The sequence below is a fragment of the Leptopilina boulardi genome, unplaced genomic scaffold (genome assembly GCF_019393585.1).
Source record: "Leptopilina boulardi isolate dan_hultmark-lab unplaced genomic scaffold, ZJU_Lbou_2.1 LbouV2_310, whole genome shotgun sequence".
Taxonomy (NCBI): Eukaryota; Metazoa; Arthropoda; class Insecta; order Hymenoptera; family Figitidae; genus Leptopilina; species Leptopilina boulardi.
This window is the reverse complement of record NW_026137875.1, coordinates 2,584,729-2,606,945: the sequence shown is the minus strand read 5'-3', so window position 1 is coordinate 2,606,945 and position 22,217 is coordinate 2,584,729. Positions and strand designations below refer to the sequence as shown.

At 27.7% G+C, this 22,217-nt stretch overlaps 1 protein-coding gene across 1 annotated transcript; it reads right to left on the bottom strand.

Annotated features, from left to right (window-relative positions):
• Positions 1–2: 2 nt before the first annotated feature.
• On the bottom strand, positions 3–17,281 carry LOC127283811 (odorant receptor 4-like). The gene is made up of 8 exons (XM_051308905.1): positions 17,189–17,281; positions 16,332–16,592; positions 11,040–11,532; positions 7,447–7,550; positions 4,633–4,694; positions 4,078–4,197; positions 3,555–3,710; positions 3–2,864 (listed from the first exon to the last, which is right to left on the bottom strand). The coding sequence occupies exons 1-8, from the start codon at positions 17,205–17,207 to the stop codon at positions 2,808–2,810; spliced, it is 1,272 nt and encodes a 423-aa protein (XP_051164862.1). The 5' UTR covers positions 17,208–17,281; the 3' UTR covers positions 3–2,807.
• Between the last annotated feature and the right edge of the window lie 4,936 nt (positions 17,282–22,217).

Below are 22,217 nucleotides of genomic sequence, written 5' to 3'. Positions count from 1 at the left end.
GCTATAAAGAAAGTTATAGATATTAATACATTATTTTTATATTACAATGAAAAAAATAAAAATTATAAGAAAATATTAGAAAAGTGAATTAAAAGATTGACAAGACAATAAAAATTGTCAATGCATTGAGATAACAAGAAAAATAACATAAGCTTTCAAAAAAAGTGTAGCGTTACAAATTTTTTCACACACTATATATAATAAAAAAAAATCTTTGATTTTAACACGCTGATTTTCAATTAGGGGAGAGGCGAGTAAAACGGCGCAACTTTTTGAAAATGTTTCATTATTATAAAAATAGCAATGTTATTTATTCTTGTCGAAAAAAAAGAAATCATTAAGCAGTTCAACATTAACAACTATACCTTTGTGTATACATAAGAATTGCATTCTCTTGTAAATCTCTCTCATAACCTCAAAAATCAAAAAGTGACTCACTCTCTTTAACGCCCCATAAAAATTTATCTTTACATTAAAATTTCCAATTTTTTTTATCATAGCCGTTTTACTCGCTTCCCCCCTACATGTAGGTAGTTATTTATAATGATAAATTAAATATAGTATTGTTGTACATTTTATCGAATTATAAAATTATAATATGGTATAATATTGAATAAAACAACAATCAAAACAAAACTTGAAAATTGTACTAAAAACAAATTAAATTCTTACTCATAATTAATATGTAATGATAAAATTATTTTTTTAAGCACTATTTGTGCAGACATCCAAACAATTAGGTTATTAAAAAACAAAAAAATTTTGCTAATCAAAAAAATTGATTTGAAAGATAAAACTGATTTAACCTTTAGACTGCCATGGCGGTCTCTCAGACCGCTATCTAAACATTTTTCGTTTATTACTTTTTTTTTTAAATAACAATAGAAACTTCAGCTTTTCAGTAGCTATTCATATTTTATGACATATAATATCAATGAAAATGTTGTATATAGTGGTCTGTGATACCAACATTAGCCGTAATAAATTCTTGTATTAGTAACTTCTGCGCATCTTCGTGCGCAACTAGTTTTGTCAGTCATCATAACCTATAATTTTTGTTTTAACGTTTTCGTGATTCTGTCAACATGTAAACATCATGTAAATACTTCAATTATTTATAAATAAAATAATGAAATAGACTTTTTAATGTAAAAAAAATAAAAAATATAAACGACAGTTGTCATTACATCATTTAAGGTAGTATTGCAGTTTATACCGTCAAAAAGATCGTTTTTTTTTTTTTTTGCATTTTCCTGTTCAAAATCATCTTGGAAATATAATCTCAAAATATTAAATCAAAATTCGACAAAATAAAAAAGTTATACATAACAAAATGTAATATTTATGCGCACAGCGCTAGTTTTGCGTTTTTTATTTTAAAAAACAAGTACAATTTGTTTAGATAAAAATTTACAAAATTTTCTTATGTGCCATTCGAAAGAGCGATTTTCGGCACATAAGAAATGTCAATTGTAGAATTTTTTTTACATACGTAGTTTAATTGCGAAAATATTGCGCCAAACTTTGATGAAAATTTGTACATTTGGGAGTTAAAAGTTTAAACGCGTTTTTCTCGAAACGATGATTTTTAATTTTTTTTTAACCACATGTCTCAGGTTCAAAATACTTTTTTTTTAAATCCGATGCCCCTGAGAGGCTGCAGCTTGTCCGCCGATTGACCAAATTTTTTTTTTTTTGACCATGTTTTCAGTGCCCTCGGGTGACCAGAGAGATCCAATAAAAAATTTTTTTTATTTTTTCTTGAAGAACTATTCGTTTTTAATATTTTACAAAAGGTTTCTTTCCTTAAGGGTTCATACCACTTTACACGCTTGAAAATGAAGCTAATTTCTATAATTTTTTTTACGATTCCTAAGGATTATATTGATCTACATTTTTTTTTAGTTTAATAAATACACTCTTTAACTTTATAAAAAACCTCATTTTATTCAAAAAATATTATTTGTTTATATATAATTTAACAATAATTTTAGACCTGCTAAAAATACCGATGCCAGCTGCGGGATTGATTTCTCAGGTTAGAAAAATCTAAAACACAAAATTCAAGTTGATTTATCTTCAGTAGGACTGCACCTATCGCCCGAACTAGAATTTTTTATTTTCATGCAAAAATAACAAAATGGCGGCAATTTAAAATTTTTTTTTCGAAAATTAAGGTTTTTTTTGGCAGTTTTAGGGTTTAAAAAAATAGTAAAAATGAATATTTTTTCATAATTCTAGTTCCGGCGATACCCACTTATGTGACGAAGATTTTCGTAAAAAAAATTTTGAGAATCGGTCCAGTAGTTTCCGAGAAAAACATCCCGCGGTATGGAAAAATGTTGTTTTGAGAAAAACGAATTTAAAGTTTCGTATGAGTAACAGGCGCGCCAATGTACGCTCTCAAATAAAATCGTAAAAAATATATTTACACTGCTCAGATCTTTCTGCAATTTTTACACAACATTCCTGGAATGTCCTTCTTTCGAAATCCGTAAAAAAAATCGATTTTTTGAAGTTGACAAAGTGGTATGAACCCTTAAAATAAAGTAATTAACGAGAAAAAAAATTTAGTTTGAACGCATTTTTTACTGCTTAAAAACTGTAATACCACCTTAAGATCATCAGAAAAACAAAAAAGTAACTAAACTAAAAGCACTAAGCGTAAATTTTTTTTAGCACCTAGCAGTTTAAAGGTTAATGAAAACTTTCTTCGGGTCAACTAAACGGTTTTGTTGCTTCTATATCAAGTACAAATTTTAGTAGAACAACAAAATTTTTATTGATAATACCAAACATTTTTCTAATTATGCTGCTCTCATAGTTACCAAAAAAGACAGATATCCCATAGATGTTTTTATAATCTGAAATAACAAAAAAAGATAAATATTTTTTTCGATTATAAAACATACCAAATAAAAATATAACATTATAAAACTTTTCTGGACTAGAGCTAATACAGCCATTTATAAAACTGTATTCTGTAAAATGTCGTTATTACACGGAAAAGATTTGGGAGAGCTGACGTATCTGTACCTAAATTTCTATCCTATCAGAAGAAAATATTTTTTACCTGTGGGAGTTCAGAACACCCTCGAAGGAAAGCAGTAGATCCAAAATGGTGCTGGCTCTATATTTCATGCCTAGGAGCTTGGCGCCACCATTGTTGATAGAGAGGAACTACCAAAAACTTTTCCGTGTATGGGTGCAGTCCCATGACGGCGCAAATGCAAAATGCAAAGTAAAAAACCATGAGTGCAGAAGAGATAGAAAGATATCGCTATCCTTTTCACTCTCATGATTTTTTGCTTTGCATTCTGCATTCGCGCCGTCATGGGACTGAGGCTAGAAATATTTAATATATTTCAAAATTTGTCATATGATATTAATATATCTTTAAATTGAAAACATTTCTAGAGTCTCTCCTCTAATAGTAACTAAATTTTACAGAATTCAATTTTACAAATGACTTTGTCGGCTAATCCATAGAAATGTTAAGTAAAATTAACTAAATTTATTATTTTTATAGTATGAGAAAATAATAGAAAACTTACGCTGGCAAACAGAATCAAATTGAGAACACAAAATTTACCAGCTGTCAGTTCCGTTGGTTTACGACCACTCATTATTAAGAAAACCATAGATCTCATTTTTGAAGGTGGCAAATTGTACCACTCACAATCAAAAGCCGTTTGTGCAAAAGCAAAACTCTGAAGAAAATGTTCATTTATAATTAACAATTTATAATTGTAGGAAATGTATATTGTTGCAAATAAATTGCTGATTAAGATGCTGCTATTATTTTTCTTTTAAATTTTTCACATCCAATTTCACCCACGTTGCACGAAAAGGAAAAGTGTTCAAAATATTTTAATATTATTTTAAAAAATAATACCAATTGACTTATTTTTAGTATTTGGAATTTTGAAAATAAAATTTTGCGACCACCCTGCATATTCTTATCACTTATATGCTCTCACTCTTTTCCACATTTTCATATATCAAAATTATAATGAGAAAAATAAACTAAAATAATTCCTCTATATGAGGGAATATAATTATATTAAAATTACTTACTTCCATTTGAAGCTGTTCACCCAAATAACAGTAAATATAAAAATTGCCAACCATATATATAAGAAAACATATTATAAACATGACATCTATTATTATCGAATTATGCCCCTCCGTTAAATACTAAAAATACAAATGAAACAACTATAAAATTCAAATTTTATTTTTTAAATTAATCAAATTTGAATTAATTTTAGAATAATATATATTAAAAATAAGAGCTGTATTTTTTAAAAATGATTACGAATACATAAAGAAATACCATAATTTGCAAGTGATTTTTGATATTAATCTGCAACTTGACAAAATTATATGCACACCTTTCTTTAAAAAAGAAATTAATATGGCTTTACTTTTATACCCGTGTGGAAATCTTCCCAAAGTCGCCCAAAGTGAGACTGGGCGCCAATCTGGGCCCAACTTGGCTTCCCAAAGTTTGAAAAATGAAGAAATAAAAGAATTAAGTTAATTAAATTATTATTTAAATAATATGCTGAAGAAATATACAAAAAAGCGCAACTGTGAAAAGCTGAAAAAAATGTTTGTCTTTCATTGTACTTGGGCAAAGTTTGGGTCAACCCAACCTGGCCCCAACTGGGATTTCCCAAAGTATTCCCAAACTGAAATTTTATTTAATATTCTGTTATAAATAAATAAAAAACTTGAGAAAAAATGAGAAATAATAAAACTAGTTAATTATATTTATATTTAATTTATAGGCCCGTTTGGAGATTTTTCCAAAAGCCAATATGGGCAAAATTCACATTTAAGGAAAAATAAGGAAATTGAAAACTTTAGTTAATTATATTAATGCTTAAATAATACATTCCCTGAATAAATAAAATGCATGTCAAGTTCTTAGTTTTTAATTTATTGAACTAAGCTAATTAATAATAATAACTTAGTCGTTTTTTGAGTTTGGGCTTTCCCACTCTCAATCATTTATTTCCTATTTTTATTCAATTTATTAATAATAATTGAGGATCCCGATTCTATAAGGAGACTTACGCTTGAGGCAGCTGCTTTGCAACCAGTCAGGTGGTTCAAAAATGGAAAAAAATAAAATTCAAATTTTTTAAAAACGCTATCCTGTAGGAAATGAAAATCCGCACCTTTTTTCCTTTGAGATTTTTTTTATAAAACAAATATTAAAATTAATAGAGGTAAAAAAGTAGAAAATTTTTTTACGATAATTTAATGAACTTTTAAAACATTACTCGTCGTAATTTTGCCAAATATTAATGGATTTTTTTGAAATTTGATTTTTTTTATTCAGTTTATACTACTAAAGACGACAATCATACAAAAAATCAAGAAAATTGTTATTATTTAATATGAAATAATAATAAAGTTTTAATTTTGAAAATATGTGTTTTTCAACCTTCTACTGAAAATGTTATCGAGGGAATTTTCATTTTTGAAAAACTTGTCGCGACAAAGTTTTTCCTTACATAGTAAAGAAGTTTTTCTAAAAGTTTGAAATTAATTCTATAAAAAATAAAGAAGTTATAAGGAAAATAGTGAAAAACTATTTTTCCTTATACTGCAGCAGTAGCCATGATACCTCACGGCTTAGTTTCTTCAGGGGCGTTCTTATTATATAATTCGCCCTACACTTGATCATGCTAAATAATTTGGCATACAAATTTTTGATTTTACTAATAATGAAATATTTTTGTATTCTATTTCTGTTAAATAAACAAAAATATATCCAAAATACATATAAAGAATTATAATTATATTTGAAATCAGTATTTATACATTTTGAATAGGAAAAATAATAATTTTCTTATACAACATGAAATAATAATTTATTATTTAATTTAAAAAATATATTTTTTATAACAAATAAATAATTATTTTTTGATGTTCGAGTGTAGGGCGAATTATATAATTAGAACGCCCCTGAAGAAACTAAGCCGTGAGGTGTCATGGTTACTGCTGCAGTATAAGGAAAAATAGTTTTTCACTATTTTTCTTGTAACTTCTTTATTTTTTATAGAATTAATTCCAAACTTTTGGAAAAACTTCTTTAATATGTAAGAAAAAACTTTGTCGCGAGAAGTTTTTCCAGAATGAAAATTCCCTCGATAACATTTTCAGTAGAAGGTTGAAAAACACATATTTTCAAAATTAAAACTTTATTATTATTTCATATTAAATAATAACAATTTTCTTGATTTTTTTTATGATTGTTGTCTTTAGTAGTATAAACTGAATAAAAAAATCAAATTTCAAAAAAATCCATTAATATTTGGCAAAATTACGACGAGTTATGTTTTAAAAGTTCATTAAATTATCGTAAAAAAATTTTCTACTTTTTTACCTCTATTAATTTTAATATTCGTTTTATAAAAAAATCTCAAAGGGAAAATAGGTGCGGATTTTCATTTCCTACAGGATAGCGTTTTTAAAAAATTTGAATTTTATTTCTTTCCATTCTTGAACCACCTGACTGGTCGCAAAGCAGCTGCCCTAAGCGTAAGTCTCCTTATAGAATCGGGGTCCTCAATTGAACATAATTTTCTAATTTAATAAATTATTTAAACAAAATTTTGACTTCAACGACAACTATACTTTGGTACTTATTAATCCAAATTATTACTTGTAAAAATGTTAAATTAAAATAAATGAAATTAAGTAAGTGATTATATTTTAATTTATTGTCTAACCAAATCATATTTTTCACATCTTTGATATTGAGAAATTAAAACTTGTCTGCAGGTATACGCGTCATTAGCATAGTGGTTAGAGCGTTAATCTATAAGTCCGTAGGTCGTAGGTTCGATTCCCCTCGTGTGCAGTTTTCTTTATTTCATAGGTTTGCGTTATTTCTAGATTTTCATTTATAAGTTGTACCAAAACTTGAAAATCTAATATATACACTATTATTTAATTTTTAAATTATATAAATATTTTTTTTACTTTTTTTACTATATACATTGTTTGTTAGTCGTCATCTTTAATACAATTTCATTTTAAAGGAAATTATATTTATTCATTTAATTTACTCTTTTGTTGTTAAATTATTTATATAATGATTAATTAACAATTATAAATAAAAATGGAATAACTCAATCTGACCCCAGCTGGGATTTCCCAACCTTGGGAAATCTTTGGGATCAGCGTTACGCGCCCAGTTTGGGCGTTGTCTGGGTTGCCCACTTTGGACATTGGGAAACCCAGTCTGGCCCAGATTGGGGCCCAGTCGACTTTTCCACACGGGTAATTTTGATAATTTTCAAAATTCATTGATACTTTAATTTCTCTTTAAAAATACTTTAATTTCGCCGAGTTGTCAATTAATTTGAAAACCATTTGCAATTAATTATTATATTTCTGATGATGACCCTGACAAAAAAAAATATATACTTATCAAAACAAGCATAAATCCCTGCAAACAAAATTGAACAGTTAAAGAAACCAATTGGATTAGAAACACCGCACAGAAAGCGCTTTCTAAGTGTTCGATACAACTAAATATTTTTCATTAGTATTGGTATAATATAATAAAATTATTAATTAAATGTTATCTATTGTACAGAACTACCCAGGTAGAAATTTCAACTCGGTACTGGACAGTCACTTAACAGTTTTTCTAGATGCTAGACATTGACTGATCAAAAAATCTGAAAAGTTACTGATTAAAAATATAACGCGCTTTGAGTAATTCATTTGTATTTTTACTACTGCATTTTTAATACTTATGTATGATTAATTAGCAATTACTGTACATAAAACACTCAAATCTGAGACTGAAAATTTTTATACGCATCAAGAATTTGTACCCAGGATCTTGCAGACGCATGGTATTTACGTTACCACTTATTAGCCACAATACATTGATGATAATTTATCTTTACTACCATTTCAAGAAATGAAAAATTGCAAAAAAAATTTTTTTACAGAGTCCAGTACGACAATATTTCTACCTAGATAATTTTGAGATAGTGCCGGAGCACCCGGTAAGAAGACTTGTATTAAAAAGTATTAGAAAATTTCATTGCACCATCATATCAACTTAAGAATTAAATCCTTTTGAATTTCCTTTTTTTTCCACATAGTTTATTGTTAAGAACAATTAAATTATATTAATCAAGGCGAAATCAAAGTTATGTTTCAGTTATAGGTGTTATAGAGAGGAATTAAAATTTTATTTTTTCCATACCTTTGTTGAGGAATTAAAAAAATTGTATACAGAAGAGAAATTGATAGAAATTGAATAATTCCAATACTTTTTTAAAGAAAACCGTCTTACCAGGAAAATACTAGGGAAATGGCGTCAATTTTTATACTCAAGCTTTTTTTGATAAATAGAAACGGAAATATGATGTGATAAAGACACAAAAATCACAAGCAATTTTGAATCAAATATAATAAGTCTAGCATTAGTTATTTATGTCTGGTAATAATAATAATTATTATTTGTTATTTCACAATATTTTAAAAGCTTAAAAAATTAAAGTGGTTTATAAATAGTAGACCTAATGGCATTTTAATAATCACAAGTAAATTATAAATGGTGCGATTTGACGCAGAACAGTATACGTCCTTATCAGACTTAAGGGCATGTTTCTGTTATATGGTCACATGATTCAACATGTAAATGTACTCTCTATATTCTTCGTTGTTCTAATTTTCCTACAAAATACTTAATCGATTAAGCTGAAATTACTTTATGAAGTTTAAAATAGTATAAGGGGCATTCCACGGGAGATTTTCATTGAAAATTTTTTTTTCCCCGAAACATTTTTTTTTCGAAATCTATATGAAAAATAAGGATATACGTATTTTTTAATTTTTTTATTTAATAAAAATGAAGGAAGTTATGATTTTTTGAAATTTAACGTCAACGATGGAAGTGTGTTTTTGGGACATTTTTTAATCTATTGTACTAATAAATTAAAAATTATGCTATATTTTGTTCATTTTTTCTTAAATTTTTCAAATATCTGCTCAAAAATAACGTACCTATAAGAGAAACAACAAAAAAGTTGAAATTAAACTTAAAAAGTGAGTTTTCTCAAAAGAGACACTTTCGATTTTTAATTGTTTTTTTGCATTACAATCTCTGGTGGCTGAAGAATTTTTTCCCCTATCTGCAAAAATGGTACTTTTAGTTTTTAAGTTACTATTTACAATTTTTAAGCTCGAGGCAACGATTTTTAGTATGTTTTTATGAAAATTAAAAAAAAAAAACAAATGAATAATAATAGAAAAAGGTTATATTTGTAAAATAATTGCTTAAATTCTGTGAGCCGTACTAAGAATATTAAAAGTAGTAATTTAAAAACTAAAAGTACCACTTTCGATGATAGGGGAAAAAATTCTTCAGTCACCAGAGATTGTAATGCAAAAAAAAAAAAAATTAAAAATCGAAAGTGTCTCTTTTGAGAAAACTCACTTTTTAAGTTTAATTTCAACTTTTTTGTTGCTTCTCTTATACGTACGTTATTTTTGAGCAGATATTTGAAAAATTTAAGAAAAAATGAACAAAATATAGCACAATTTTTAATTTATTAGTACAATAGATTAAAAAATGTCCCAAAAACACACTTCCATCGTGGACGTTAAATTTCAAAAAATCATAACTTCCTTCATTTTTATTAAATAAAAAATAAAAAAATACGTATATCCTTATTTTTCATATAGATTTCGAAAAAAAAAATGTTTCGGGGAAAAAAAAATTTTCAATGAAAATCTCCTGTGGAATGCCCCATAAACATTATTATTTTTGATCACGTGACCTAACAGTCTCGTGCCCTTAGCTTCATCTAAAGAAAGTTGCCTCTTATTAAAATAATATTCTTGGTTAAAGAATATTTCTCTCCTTTTAAAAAGGATATACATATTAACAGCTTCTGATTATTAGGTAAACAATGTTAATTTTTTCGGGAACTTTACTTTTAAACACTTGAATTGATTTAAATTTTTTTTTTAAATTTTGTTAAAATATTCAACATATGATAAAAAAAAGGATGTTATATCCATAAAATAAGATATTTTTATTATAAATTATTATAAAATACATAACAATATGACGTTAAACTTAATCTCGAATTTTCTAAAAATATCCAAAGTATATTATAATAATTAATTCAACAATATATATAATTTTCGCTGATAGCAGCCTTTCCTCATCATATCCCAGGATGTCGATTATGTAATTTGATTTGACGTCAAAATCAAATTCATTTTAACTTCAATGTCAAATTTAATTCAACAAATTCATTGTTTTATTTAACATAGACGTTAAATTAAAATTTAATTTTTTATTTCAATTTAAAGTCGCATTCAAATTTATTTTTTGATAGCAATTTGACTCCCTGTGTGCTAAAAACGATGTTCGTTTTAAAAACGTTTGATGTCCGACAAATAATGTTCTTAAAAATTTTAAGAACATGGATGTTCGAATAATATTCTAGAACATATTTTGGATGACATAAAACGTTCTAAAAACTTTTTTGGAACGAACATGGTTTTTTGTTCACTGGGATATGTGAGACAACTCCATAAAATTTAAGATCAATGCATTTAATATTTTGAGAGTAAAGTTCCCGACAAAATTAACATTATGAACATACACAGAAAATTAAAAGGCATTAAAATAAGCTGCAACGCTTATTATTTTAATCCAATTTTGCTTATTTCAATCCATTTTGGAATTAAAATAAGCAAAATTGGATTAAAATAATAAGCGTTGCAGCTTATTTTAATACCTTTTAATTTTCTGTGTAATCACACGTATGAAAACTGATGTCACAATTATGTTCTCAGTCGCCAACATCGAGATTACGATTTGCAACAAAATAAGAGGAATTCTCTTAAACAAAGAATATATATATATTTTTTTTTTTTTGTAAGCTTCAGAGTGTGTCTTATGCTTTTATAAATGTGATTAAAAATATTCTGCCACACAGCACTATCAATGTAGAATAATGTAAAAATATAATATAAGAACCTACATATTTATTTCTACGTGATTTTCAACGATGTAGCCAAGTGTTTTATAGAATTCATTATTACTAATATTTGAAACTTTATAATTATTGACAAGATCCGTGAGTTTTACGCGTAGAATATTATATTCTGCACAAAGATGAAAAACAGTTTGACTATAATAACTGTCACTACCAGAATAGGCAACCATTGCAAAATATATAGCCGTTATTTGAGTCCAGGCTACTGATTCAAAACGCGGAGTATAATTCCAAGTAAATGGATAATAGGCGTCAACAAATAATGAATAATTACAGTAGCGCTCTGGACTACTCCAACTAGATAAATTTTCAAATACACATTGAGTGAAACGAGCGACCATGGTTGCATGTCCCATGCCCAAACATATATATGCCATTCTTAAACCCATGACACCTTTTTTTCTCATTATTTCTAATTCTATATTACTTTTATGGTTTTCCCAATATTTAGCCATGTGGTCATAGAGAAGCGTAATGTCTAAAAAAAAAAGGAAAAGTAAATTGTTATAAAAATTAGAACATATACGGGGAATCTCAGGTGAAGTGATCAAAGGGGAAAAAAATTTTTTTCAATCGCGCTACAGGTTTAAGAAGGTTCTATCGATAATCGAATAAACAAACAGATTTTGATAAAACTTGATGTTGGGAAGAGTGGGGCAAAACCTGGTAGGCGGGTCAAACCGGGTACCCCCTGTTTTCCATGATAGGTATTTCCATTTGTGTCACCCATTACATATATCTTTTATATTACAACTAACATCATTTTAATTATATAAGCACTATATAAAAATTTATTTATTATATATATTTTATGCAACTTTAAAATTTTAGGTCAAAAGAAAATCCATTTTTTATCGAAAGTAAATCACTTATAATACTTTTTGCGTCGATACATTCGTTTCGGGAAGTATAACATTTTTTTCAGCATTTATTTACGAGTAATTTTCATTAAAAGTAATTGTTAAATTATTAACAATAAGCTGAGAATTTTACATTTTGTTAAAAAATGCAGTGCGGGGCAAAACCGGGTACCAAACGGTGGGTCAAAATCGGATATATTTAAATGCATTACACTATAAATATTTTAATTTTATCTCAAAAGAAACGACATGTAATATGTTTCGAAATCGATGTTCAACTTTCGATATATTAATTATTTACCATATCGATAAATAAACGATAAAAAATTAATAAAAATATGAAAAATTTCGTTTTAAAAGATTTAACTGCTGTTATTCATTATTAATATAATATATTTTGATTAAATTTATTGAATATTAATTATTTTCTATAATTTAAGTGATATATAATAATAATTGAACAAAAAGTTAAAGAATATTCCATCCCAATCAAAAATTTACTAATGGCACAGTACTGGCGCAGTACTGACACCCGTAGTATTGGCGTCAGAGTTGGCGTAACTTTGGGATGATAACATTTTACCAGTATTGGCTACCAGAGTTGGAACCAGTATTGATAACCACTATTGATTCAGCACTCGCCGAGTACTGGTAATTTTGTAATTTATTGTATACGAAAATAAAGCTTTAACTGTAACAGAGATAAGTTTCACTCCAGGTAATAATTTTTTGGTATACTTAGGAAAAAGTGTCTGAAATTTTTAGTAACCCAACACAAATTAAACATTAATTAAATTAGTCAACTAACTAATTAATATTTTATTATATAAAATCGAAAACATTAAGAATTTTTATTCTTTCTTATAACACCGTCCGACAAAATTCAACTTTTTTTTCACACACGAAAAAATCAATGATTTTCAGAAACTAGGATAAAAAAAAAAGATAACCGTGTCTGGTATCTCGGGGTTTTCCGGGTCGCTGATTACGGATCTGATGTCAGATTTTCAAAATTCAAAATGGCGGATCCAATATGGCGGTCGAAATTTATAAAAGTTCATCGAATTCACTTGAAACTTTTTACTTGAAGGTTTTTGGGGTCGCTGATGACAAATATGATGTCAGATTTTGAAAATTCAAAATGGCGGATCCAATATGGCGGTCGAAATTTATCATATTCGTTATCAGCGACCCCAAAAACCCCTAAGTAACAACTTTTAAATAAATTGGTGAATTTTTATAAATTTCGACCGCCATATTGTATCCGCCATTTTGAATTTTGAAAATATAACATCAGATTCGTAATCAGCGACCCGGAAAACCCCGAGATACCAGGTTTCATAAAAAATTATTAATTTGTACAAGATTTCCTATCACCTTTCATTTAAGGGTTGTTTTTACCCCTAAAAGCAAAAAATGACCTGATCTAGCAAAACGACCAGACACGGGTATCTTTTTTTTGGTCCTAGTTTCTGAAAATCATTGATTTTTTCGTGTGTAAAAAATCGTGTCGGACGGTGTAATATATATTGCAAATTATTATTTTAAAAAATCAAAAAATAAATATAAAAATATGTTTATTATAAAACCAAAGTTTTTATAATATATAAAAACAGTTCAGTAAAAATAAAAAATGTTTATAAAATAATTATAATGTATATAATTATGCAATTAACTATTTAATTATTTTATTATTCACTTTAATTTATTAATTATTATAACAAATGTAAATAAATTAACATTTTGAATTCAATTTAATTACATAAAACAAAATTAGTTTACAAATTAACTTGGTCTCAGGAAACTTTTTGTTTAAATAATTTTACCCACAGAAAAGCAAAATAAGGTACATTTTAATTTTGAAAAATAAAATCAAGTTGAAAAAATTTTAATGAACAAAATATTTAAACAAAAATATTCATCGAGTTCACTCTAGAACTTTTTGTAAACTAGTATTAATCAAAATGAAAATCTATTTGAGCCAGTACTGGCTCAATATCGGCTCAGTACTGGTTTGCCAGTACTGGGAGGGTGGTACTGCACCAGTACGGATACAATGAAAATACCAGTACTGGTTCAGTATAGACATCCCAGCCTCGGCAGCCAATAGTGAACCAGTACTACGCCAGTAGTCAACTCACAGTTTTCCTAAAAGTATCAAATTGAGACCAAAAATTGCATCAAATCTTTGCAACGTTTTGATGCACATAAGTTATATCAAAAAGAGATCGTTTTGTGTATCATTTTTAGAAATGATACACGAAACGGTCTCATTTTTTGATGCAAAAAATTTAATCAATTTATATCAATCATGGCCGAATTGAATCGACTTAAAATTAAACGAATTTTTTTCAGATATTTTGGTAATAGTACAATTGCGGAGACCATTTCACTATTTAATTTGAAAATGAAAATAACAGAAAATCAAAGACAATGTGCAATTCGATAATTAAAAAGTGACAGCTTATAAACATAACCTAAAATGCATGAGAAAAAATTTGTCGATAAAATCAATATAGCCGAGCTTTTTAGAAGGTAGATGGCAGCACTTATCTATTTTCTTGCTTTAAATTTTTTCTGAATCGTTTTTATAAAAAGCAAAACTGCCATCTACCTTCTAAAAAGCTCGGCTATATTGATTTTATCGACAATTTTTTTCTCATGCATTTTAGGTTATGTTTATAAGCTGTCACTTTTAAATTATCGAATTGCACATTGTCTTTGATTTTCTGTTATTTTCATTTTCAAATTAAATAGTGAAATGGTCTCCGCAATTTTACTATTACCAAAATATCTGAAAAAAATTCGTTTAATTTTGAGTGGATTCAATTTGGCCATGATTGATATAAATTTATTAAATTTTTTGCATAAAAAAATGAGACCGTTTCGTGTATCATTTCTAAAAATGATACACAAAACGATTTCTTTTTGATATAACTTTTGTGCATCAAAACGTTGCAATAGAAAAAGATACAACCAAGTTTACTGTGAGTAGTCAACTCTGGTATAATACTGAAATTTTCGGTTGGGATGATTTATATATTTTCTTGATAGTACCCGGTTTTGTCCCACCATCGGGGCAAAACCGGGTACTTTGCATTTTTTTTTGAAAAACCTGGTTTAAATTGATCAAAAAATTTTTTTCATGTAATCGACCTTATTTTCTCATTCTCTAGTGTTCAAGGAAGAATTTTCAACGAGATTTGAACTAATTTATTTGATAGATTCTTTGTAAACCGAGAATTCCAAAAAGGTACCCGGTTTTGCCCCACTCTCCCCTACTACTAGATAATGCTTCTAAAATTTTGTAGTTAAATTTTTTAGTTAAATTGTCTTAACCCTGTACAGCATCAAAAAAGCTGTAAAAACTGATATTAGTAAAAAATTTTTTAATATTTGAGAAGAAAAAATTATTAAGGAAAACGCTACTCTTAAACTTCCACTCCCTCCTGTACTGTAAATATTGGTTCAAATTTAAAACAAAATTTACGACATATTATCAACTAATATGACTACAAATTATTATCCAACTTTTAGCGCGATTGAAAAGAATTTTTGTGCAACACCTTAAAGAAAAGCATTACTTTACATGCTTGTAAATTAGGCGCAAAACATTACTTTGCCGCACTAGTGCAGAAAAGTACGTTGAAGGATGCTTACAAGTATGTAAGCTGGCAGCATCGAGCGTAATGACTTTATTTTTGTGGAACTTTGACTTTTACTCGCTATTGGCAGTTGAATTTGTGTACAAAACTAATTATATATATATAGAAATTATTACATATTTTATGAATTTTAATAAATATTTTTTATTATAAATATAAACATTAATTGTAGCTTGTTATTCACTTAATAAAAAGCATTTTCTTTAAATTGGTGTTGCACAAAGTACTGTGTGCACTATAAGAACATTTTCCGACTTCGTGTAAATTGCTGCCCTCGCTTTGCTCGGAGCAGCAAATTTTGCACTTGTCGGAAAATAGCTTCTTTCGGTACTTGGTCCACAATATATACTATTATTTACCCTTTGATTATTTCACCTGTGAGTTCTCATATATAATGGGAGATTCCACGTGATATTTACCTATATGACCTTTTAAATTTAGATTAATATTTTTTTTTCGTTCTTTACAGAAAAATATTTTCTACAAATTTTGAGTTATATGGTTTTTTAGAAATCTGGTGTAAAAAAATGTAAAAATTATGTAAAACATTTTTTCTGTAACGAATAGAAAAATATATATTTATCTGAATTTAGAAAATCATAGGTAAATTTCATGTGAAATTGACCATATATATTATGGAAAATTTTTATTTTTTTTTGAGGTAATATTGTCTCAATATTACGATGCATAGTCAAAATATTGAGACTATATTTTCTCATAATATCATTGATTTTTATTTAAACGGTACAAACTTTTTCTATTAAAATAAAATACGTTCATTTTTGACATAGCGAGGGCAACTGGTAATTCTACAGTAGAAATAATTTGACTCAATAGATCGATATCATGTCGAACTTGATACATCCTAATTCCTTGTGGTATAATAATAACACTTGACATAAATATATTAGGAATCATAATCGAGATTGTTGATTTTAGTTTATTTTTTTGCTCTGGCCACGCCCCAAACCATGACAGACTATAACGACAGAATCTAAACAAAAAATCGAACTCTACAAAAAAAAAAAAATACAATTTAACATTAAAAACAGTCAGAAATTTTTAAAGCTTGACAAGTGTCCTTCCAGTAGGACAAAGTATAATAATAAATTTCAAGTGTTTGAATTATTTTCAATTTATTATTTATTTATGACGCGCTATAAAGAATGGTAGATAAGAAACAACAAATTTTAGGTTATGATTGTTATCTTTGGAATAAAAATCAGTAAGACAACAAAGTTTTAAAATCTACACCCAGAAAAAAGGTTCTTTGTTTCAAAGAACGTTTCTTTGAAGCAAAGAAATATGTGTATTTTTATAGGGTCAAAGATAAATTTCTTTGATTTAAAGAAATTATTTCTTTACTTATTTTTTGTTGGTGCAAAGAAATATTTCTTTCATTCAAAGAAATTTATCTTTAGGTTAAAAAAATTATTCATAGAAAAAATTTCTTTGATTCAAAACACTTCAAAATTTGTTTATCGTAAAAAACAATTTCTTTCTTTCAAAGAAATCTTTTTTCTGGATGTATAATAACACATATTATTATACTATTCTAAAAAAAAATCATGGTAAAATGCAACTCCATTTTCATTTTTGGTATACATACCTTTTTTACCACCTTCCATTTTTTTTTTCTTAATGAAAACAATAAATAATCAGTTGATTCTTCTATTTATTTCTTAATTATCATTCTTTTCAGTTTATTACATATGCACTTAGAATAATTTGGAGCCTATTTTTATTGATTAAAAATAAATAATATTATTAAAAATAACAATAATAATCGAATAAAGAAATATATCAAGAGACAATATGTAATACAGTGTTTTAGTTAAATTTAAATTTTTTGAATATAAAGTTACAGAAAGATTGTAATAAACAATGTTCTAAACAAAGAAATATTGAGCGATTCTATTTCTGTGTAAATGAAAAAGAATAAAGAAAAATATATCAGACCTTAATGACAAGTCATTAGAGTTACCAGCTTTGTTAAAGTTAAATGTGAAACCTGCGCACGTGATGGTTTTATCATGAATTTTATTTCATTCAATTTTCTTCTCTCTGAAGTCAAAATAAAATTTTTTTCAATCTACTATAGTGTTGATGTGCTGCGGCAGTATTAGCTAAAATAAATTGCATTTAATTGATTGTAATTATATAAAATTTTTGCAATATTGTAAATGTCTATATTATATCCGAATACGGAAGTTGATGTCAAAGATTTTTTTAACCTTCTGATTATTGATGATGATTTGAGAGCTGATGAATACCACTTTAATTCAATACAAAATTTTTTGTGAATTTTTAGAATTTACTTATAACACACAAATAACTATTTATTACCAAAAAGACAAAAAATCGGTGACATTAATTTCCATTTTCATAAAAAAATTTGCAAAAAAAAAAATAAAAATTTCTATAAATGCAGTCTTATTTTGAATTTTATGTAATTATTAATAAATAACAAATTTAATAAGAAGAAAGAAGAAGAAATTTAATAAAATACAGTTAATAATTTAATAATTCAGTTAAGGCCAGGTCCAAGTGAGGCAGCGTCATCTACATTGAAACTAAAATTTTGGAAAATTTTCAACAGCCTTTTCTTGAAAACAAGAAGGTAAAATGTTTTTTCCTTTATAGATAATTGATTATTGGCAATATATACACCAGCTATAACTTTTTCTGAGTTAAAATAATAAAAAAAATTTCATGTCAATAAATTAAATATGAGCACATTTTTCACAAAAACTGTAACAGTACTTTCTCAGAAATCACATTCAAAAATGCAATTTCCATTTGGAAAATTAATAAACGCTAAAAAATACACGACCTAAGATTTACCAATCACGAAAATAACAAAAAAAATGTTATTAAATATTTAACATATTGATACTGCTTTACTGATTGTGACAGCCCTTTGGTAGATTATGTATTTCATGTGGTTAGCAACAGCGCCAATCTCCTCTTTTCGGCAAGTCTGCGAAACGTCTGGTGACATATATAACCTGCCAAACGGCTGTCATAATGAGTAAAATATGTTATGTTAAAATACTTTTTTTTTGTTATTTTCGTGATTGGTAAATCTTAGGTCGTGTATTTTTTAGCGTTTATTAATTTTCCAAATGGAAATTGCATTTTTGATTGTAATTTCTGAGAAAGTACTATTACAGTTTTTGTGAAAAAAGTGCTCATATTTAATTTATTGACATGAAATTTTTTTTATTATTTTAACTCAGAAAAAGTTTTAGCTGGTGTATATCTTGCCAATAATCAATTATCCATAAATGAAAAAACATTTTACCTTCTTGTTTTCAGGAAAAGGCTGCCCTGGCGGATTGGAAAAACCGAGTTGTAACTGAATTGGGTTACGATTCGGTTACGTTTCGGTTCATTGTAAAATATTACCGTTAATTGACGAAATATGTAGTAAATAACTATTAGGAATGGTTAATATACATTTAGAGAGCTTATTTATGCAATAATAATAATAAATTAAGATATAATTAATTAATAAGAAGTGTTTTAAGTGTACAGTGCATACAGTTGTTGAATTACCATATATATGTATATTACCATCAGCGGCAGCTGTGATACGCGCATTAAACCCTAGATGGCGTTAAGGATGACTTTGTGAATAAATTTCTAAAATTAAGCCCTTAAGGCCAGGTCCAAGTCGAGTCAGCTGTTCCTTTGACACAAAAAAAACTTTTTCTCATTAAAAAAATTTTTGTTCGTTATAAAATTTTTTTTTTATATTTGTACAAATCAAAAAAGTTGTTTTAATAAATTGATCTATTTTTTTAAAACTTATATATTTACTTATACATTTGACACTCAAGGGCTTAATTTTAGAAATTCATTCACAAAGTCATCCTTAACGCCATCTAGGGTTTAATGCGCGTATCACAGCTGCCGCTGTTGGTAATATACATATATATGGTAATTCAACAACTGTATGCACTGTACACTTAAAACACTTATTATTAATTAATTATATCTTAATTTATTATTATTATTGCATAAATAAGCTCTCTTAATGTATATTAATCATTCCTAATAGTTATTTACTACATATTTCGTCGATTAACGATAATATTTCACAATGAACCGAAACGTAATCGAATTGTAACCCAATTCGGTTACAACTCGGTTTTTCCAATCCGCCAGGGTGTTGAAAATTTTCCAAATTTTTAGTATCAATGTAGATGGCGCTGCCTCACTTGGACCTGGCCTTAATGTGTGTGAGCGTCATGTCATCAATTGCATAACAAGAATTTCATATACGATTTAATAAAATTTTTAGTATTACATAGAATAGAAAGTTTTAAAAATTTAAGCATAAATTTTCTAATTGTAAATGTTCGTATAGATAGTGAATTTTTTATTAGGGCAGTCTAGCATAAATGAGCTGTAAACCTAACAGAAAAACACATTTACCCAAGCAAAAATGTCTGTCAAACGCCGATATTGACAATAGGCGCAATCATGCACCAATACTGGCTTGCCGACAGTTGGCTTACCAGTATGGGTTCAGTACTGATATGGATTAAATTCTGTACTGTGCCAATACAGGCATGCCAGTATTTTCCAATACTGTGCCAGTATTATTGAGACAGTAATGGCAAACCACCTATTTGGTCAGTATTAATTCAATACCGAATCCCAGTATCCAGAAAAATTATAAAAATTGACCTCCATGAAGTTGGCGTTGACGTTCAGCGCCAAAAATTATTTTTCACATGACCAAAAATGTCAAATTATTGTTTTTTTAAAAGATTTTCGGTCCAAATATGTGACAGTCCCCGAGAGAAGGGACCTTAGCTCACCAGAGGTCAATATTGAGTTTTATATGGTAAATGATAGATTTTGAATTGCTTTTTCACATGCAAAAGTCAAAAACTGATTAGGATAATTGCTTTTGACACAATAACATTTTGAAGATGGGTATGTCAAGCGCATTTCGAGGCGGATTGTGGCACTCAAGAAATCAGCCCCACTACTTTACTTACACAACTATACTCTCGCGTACGTGAGCTTCGCTCGGTTCGTGCTGACTGAGACCCGAAGATACACGAAGTAGACGAAGCTCACGTATACAGAAACACAACGTTGTGTTAGTGTGGTGGGGGAACTTTTCAGAAGTTCCGCCCCACTCTTCGATTTCCGCGTTTCTGCTTCTTCTTCAAACGCTTGCCCTGTGAAATTCGTTTTGGTGAGCTAAGGTCCCTTCTCTCGGGGACTGTCACATATGTAATGCCTTAGGAAATACTTTTTAAGGTATTATGTGAACCCAAAACTTTTTTAAAAATGATTTGTTATTTTTAATCCCGTGAAAAATAATTTTCGACGTTGAGCGTTGACGCCAACTTCATAGACGTGAAAATTGTGTATTTTTTTGTTGGTTAGAAATTAAATTTACATACATATATTTTTTAAATTATTTTAATACTTCTTTTCGATTACTGCAACGCGTTCGTTAATAAAATTATGAAATTTAAATTTAATATTAAAACTTTTTATTAAAAAAAATACATAATTAATAAAGTTCTCAAATTATTTTTCTTACACTGAAAAAATATATTTGAATCAAATAAACTCTATTTTAACCAATAATTTCATTCAATTTCGGTAATTTAAAGAAATACAAATAAATAGGGGAATAGTGTCAGGGTTGGACACTTGGCTTTTTTTTAATAAGAACACTAGCGCCACCTGTGTGCGTACGTGACGAATCTTCTAGTAGTGTAACCTAACTTTTTGTGGCATTACATTTTTGGAGAATCAAAAGTAGCGTCTCCTGTGACTTCGGTGCAATCGAAGAGACAAAAAAAGTTTTGTTTGACTTGTGAATAAACCTAAAAAATGTGTAAAGAAAGCAAGAATTCGGCAAGGTAAGCTTATTGAATGTATTGTGGGGTACATAATTTAAGAAGAAAAAAAGTGAAAAATCGAATCGCGACACATGTCTAGTTATGGTTAGCACAATTCGAAAATGATGCTTCTAGTTAGGGTTGGACACCCATATTAATTATGAATTTGACACAATTTATAAATAAATTTTTTTTTATTGATATTTCAGTGCAAAATTGTGCCAAAGATATTAGAAAAATAATACTTAAATTGTATAAATTTTGTTCATCATTTCATTGAGTTATTTGGAACAATAAAGCGTTATTTTTTATAATTTGAGTTCATTCCTTTTTTAAACCCATGAAGCTTTACAATTTATTAACAATAAGTAAAGATAAACATGAAAAAATAAGAATAAAAAACATTACAAATGTTATTTTACGTTTTTACCAATAATGCGTTTCGATTTTCAAAAAGTGTCCAACCCTGACTAGATTTTTTTTTTAAATGTTTATACCTTTTTTAATTTTTGACCAATCAATTTACGGTCCACAGCAAAGGTGTTCCTCTTTTGTAGATCTTTCCACCCATATAACACAATTGACTGAATTTATCTAAACAAAATATTTATAAACAAAAAACCAAAACTGTGTCCAACCCTGACACTAATAAACGTTATCATCCCAAACATATACCAGTATTGGTTCAATATTGGAGGTCAGTATTTTGCCAGTAATTGTCAGAACTGGCGCAACACTGTGCCGGTTGTAAATTTTTGCTTGGGT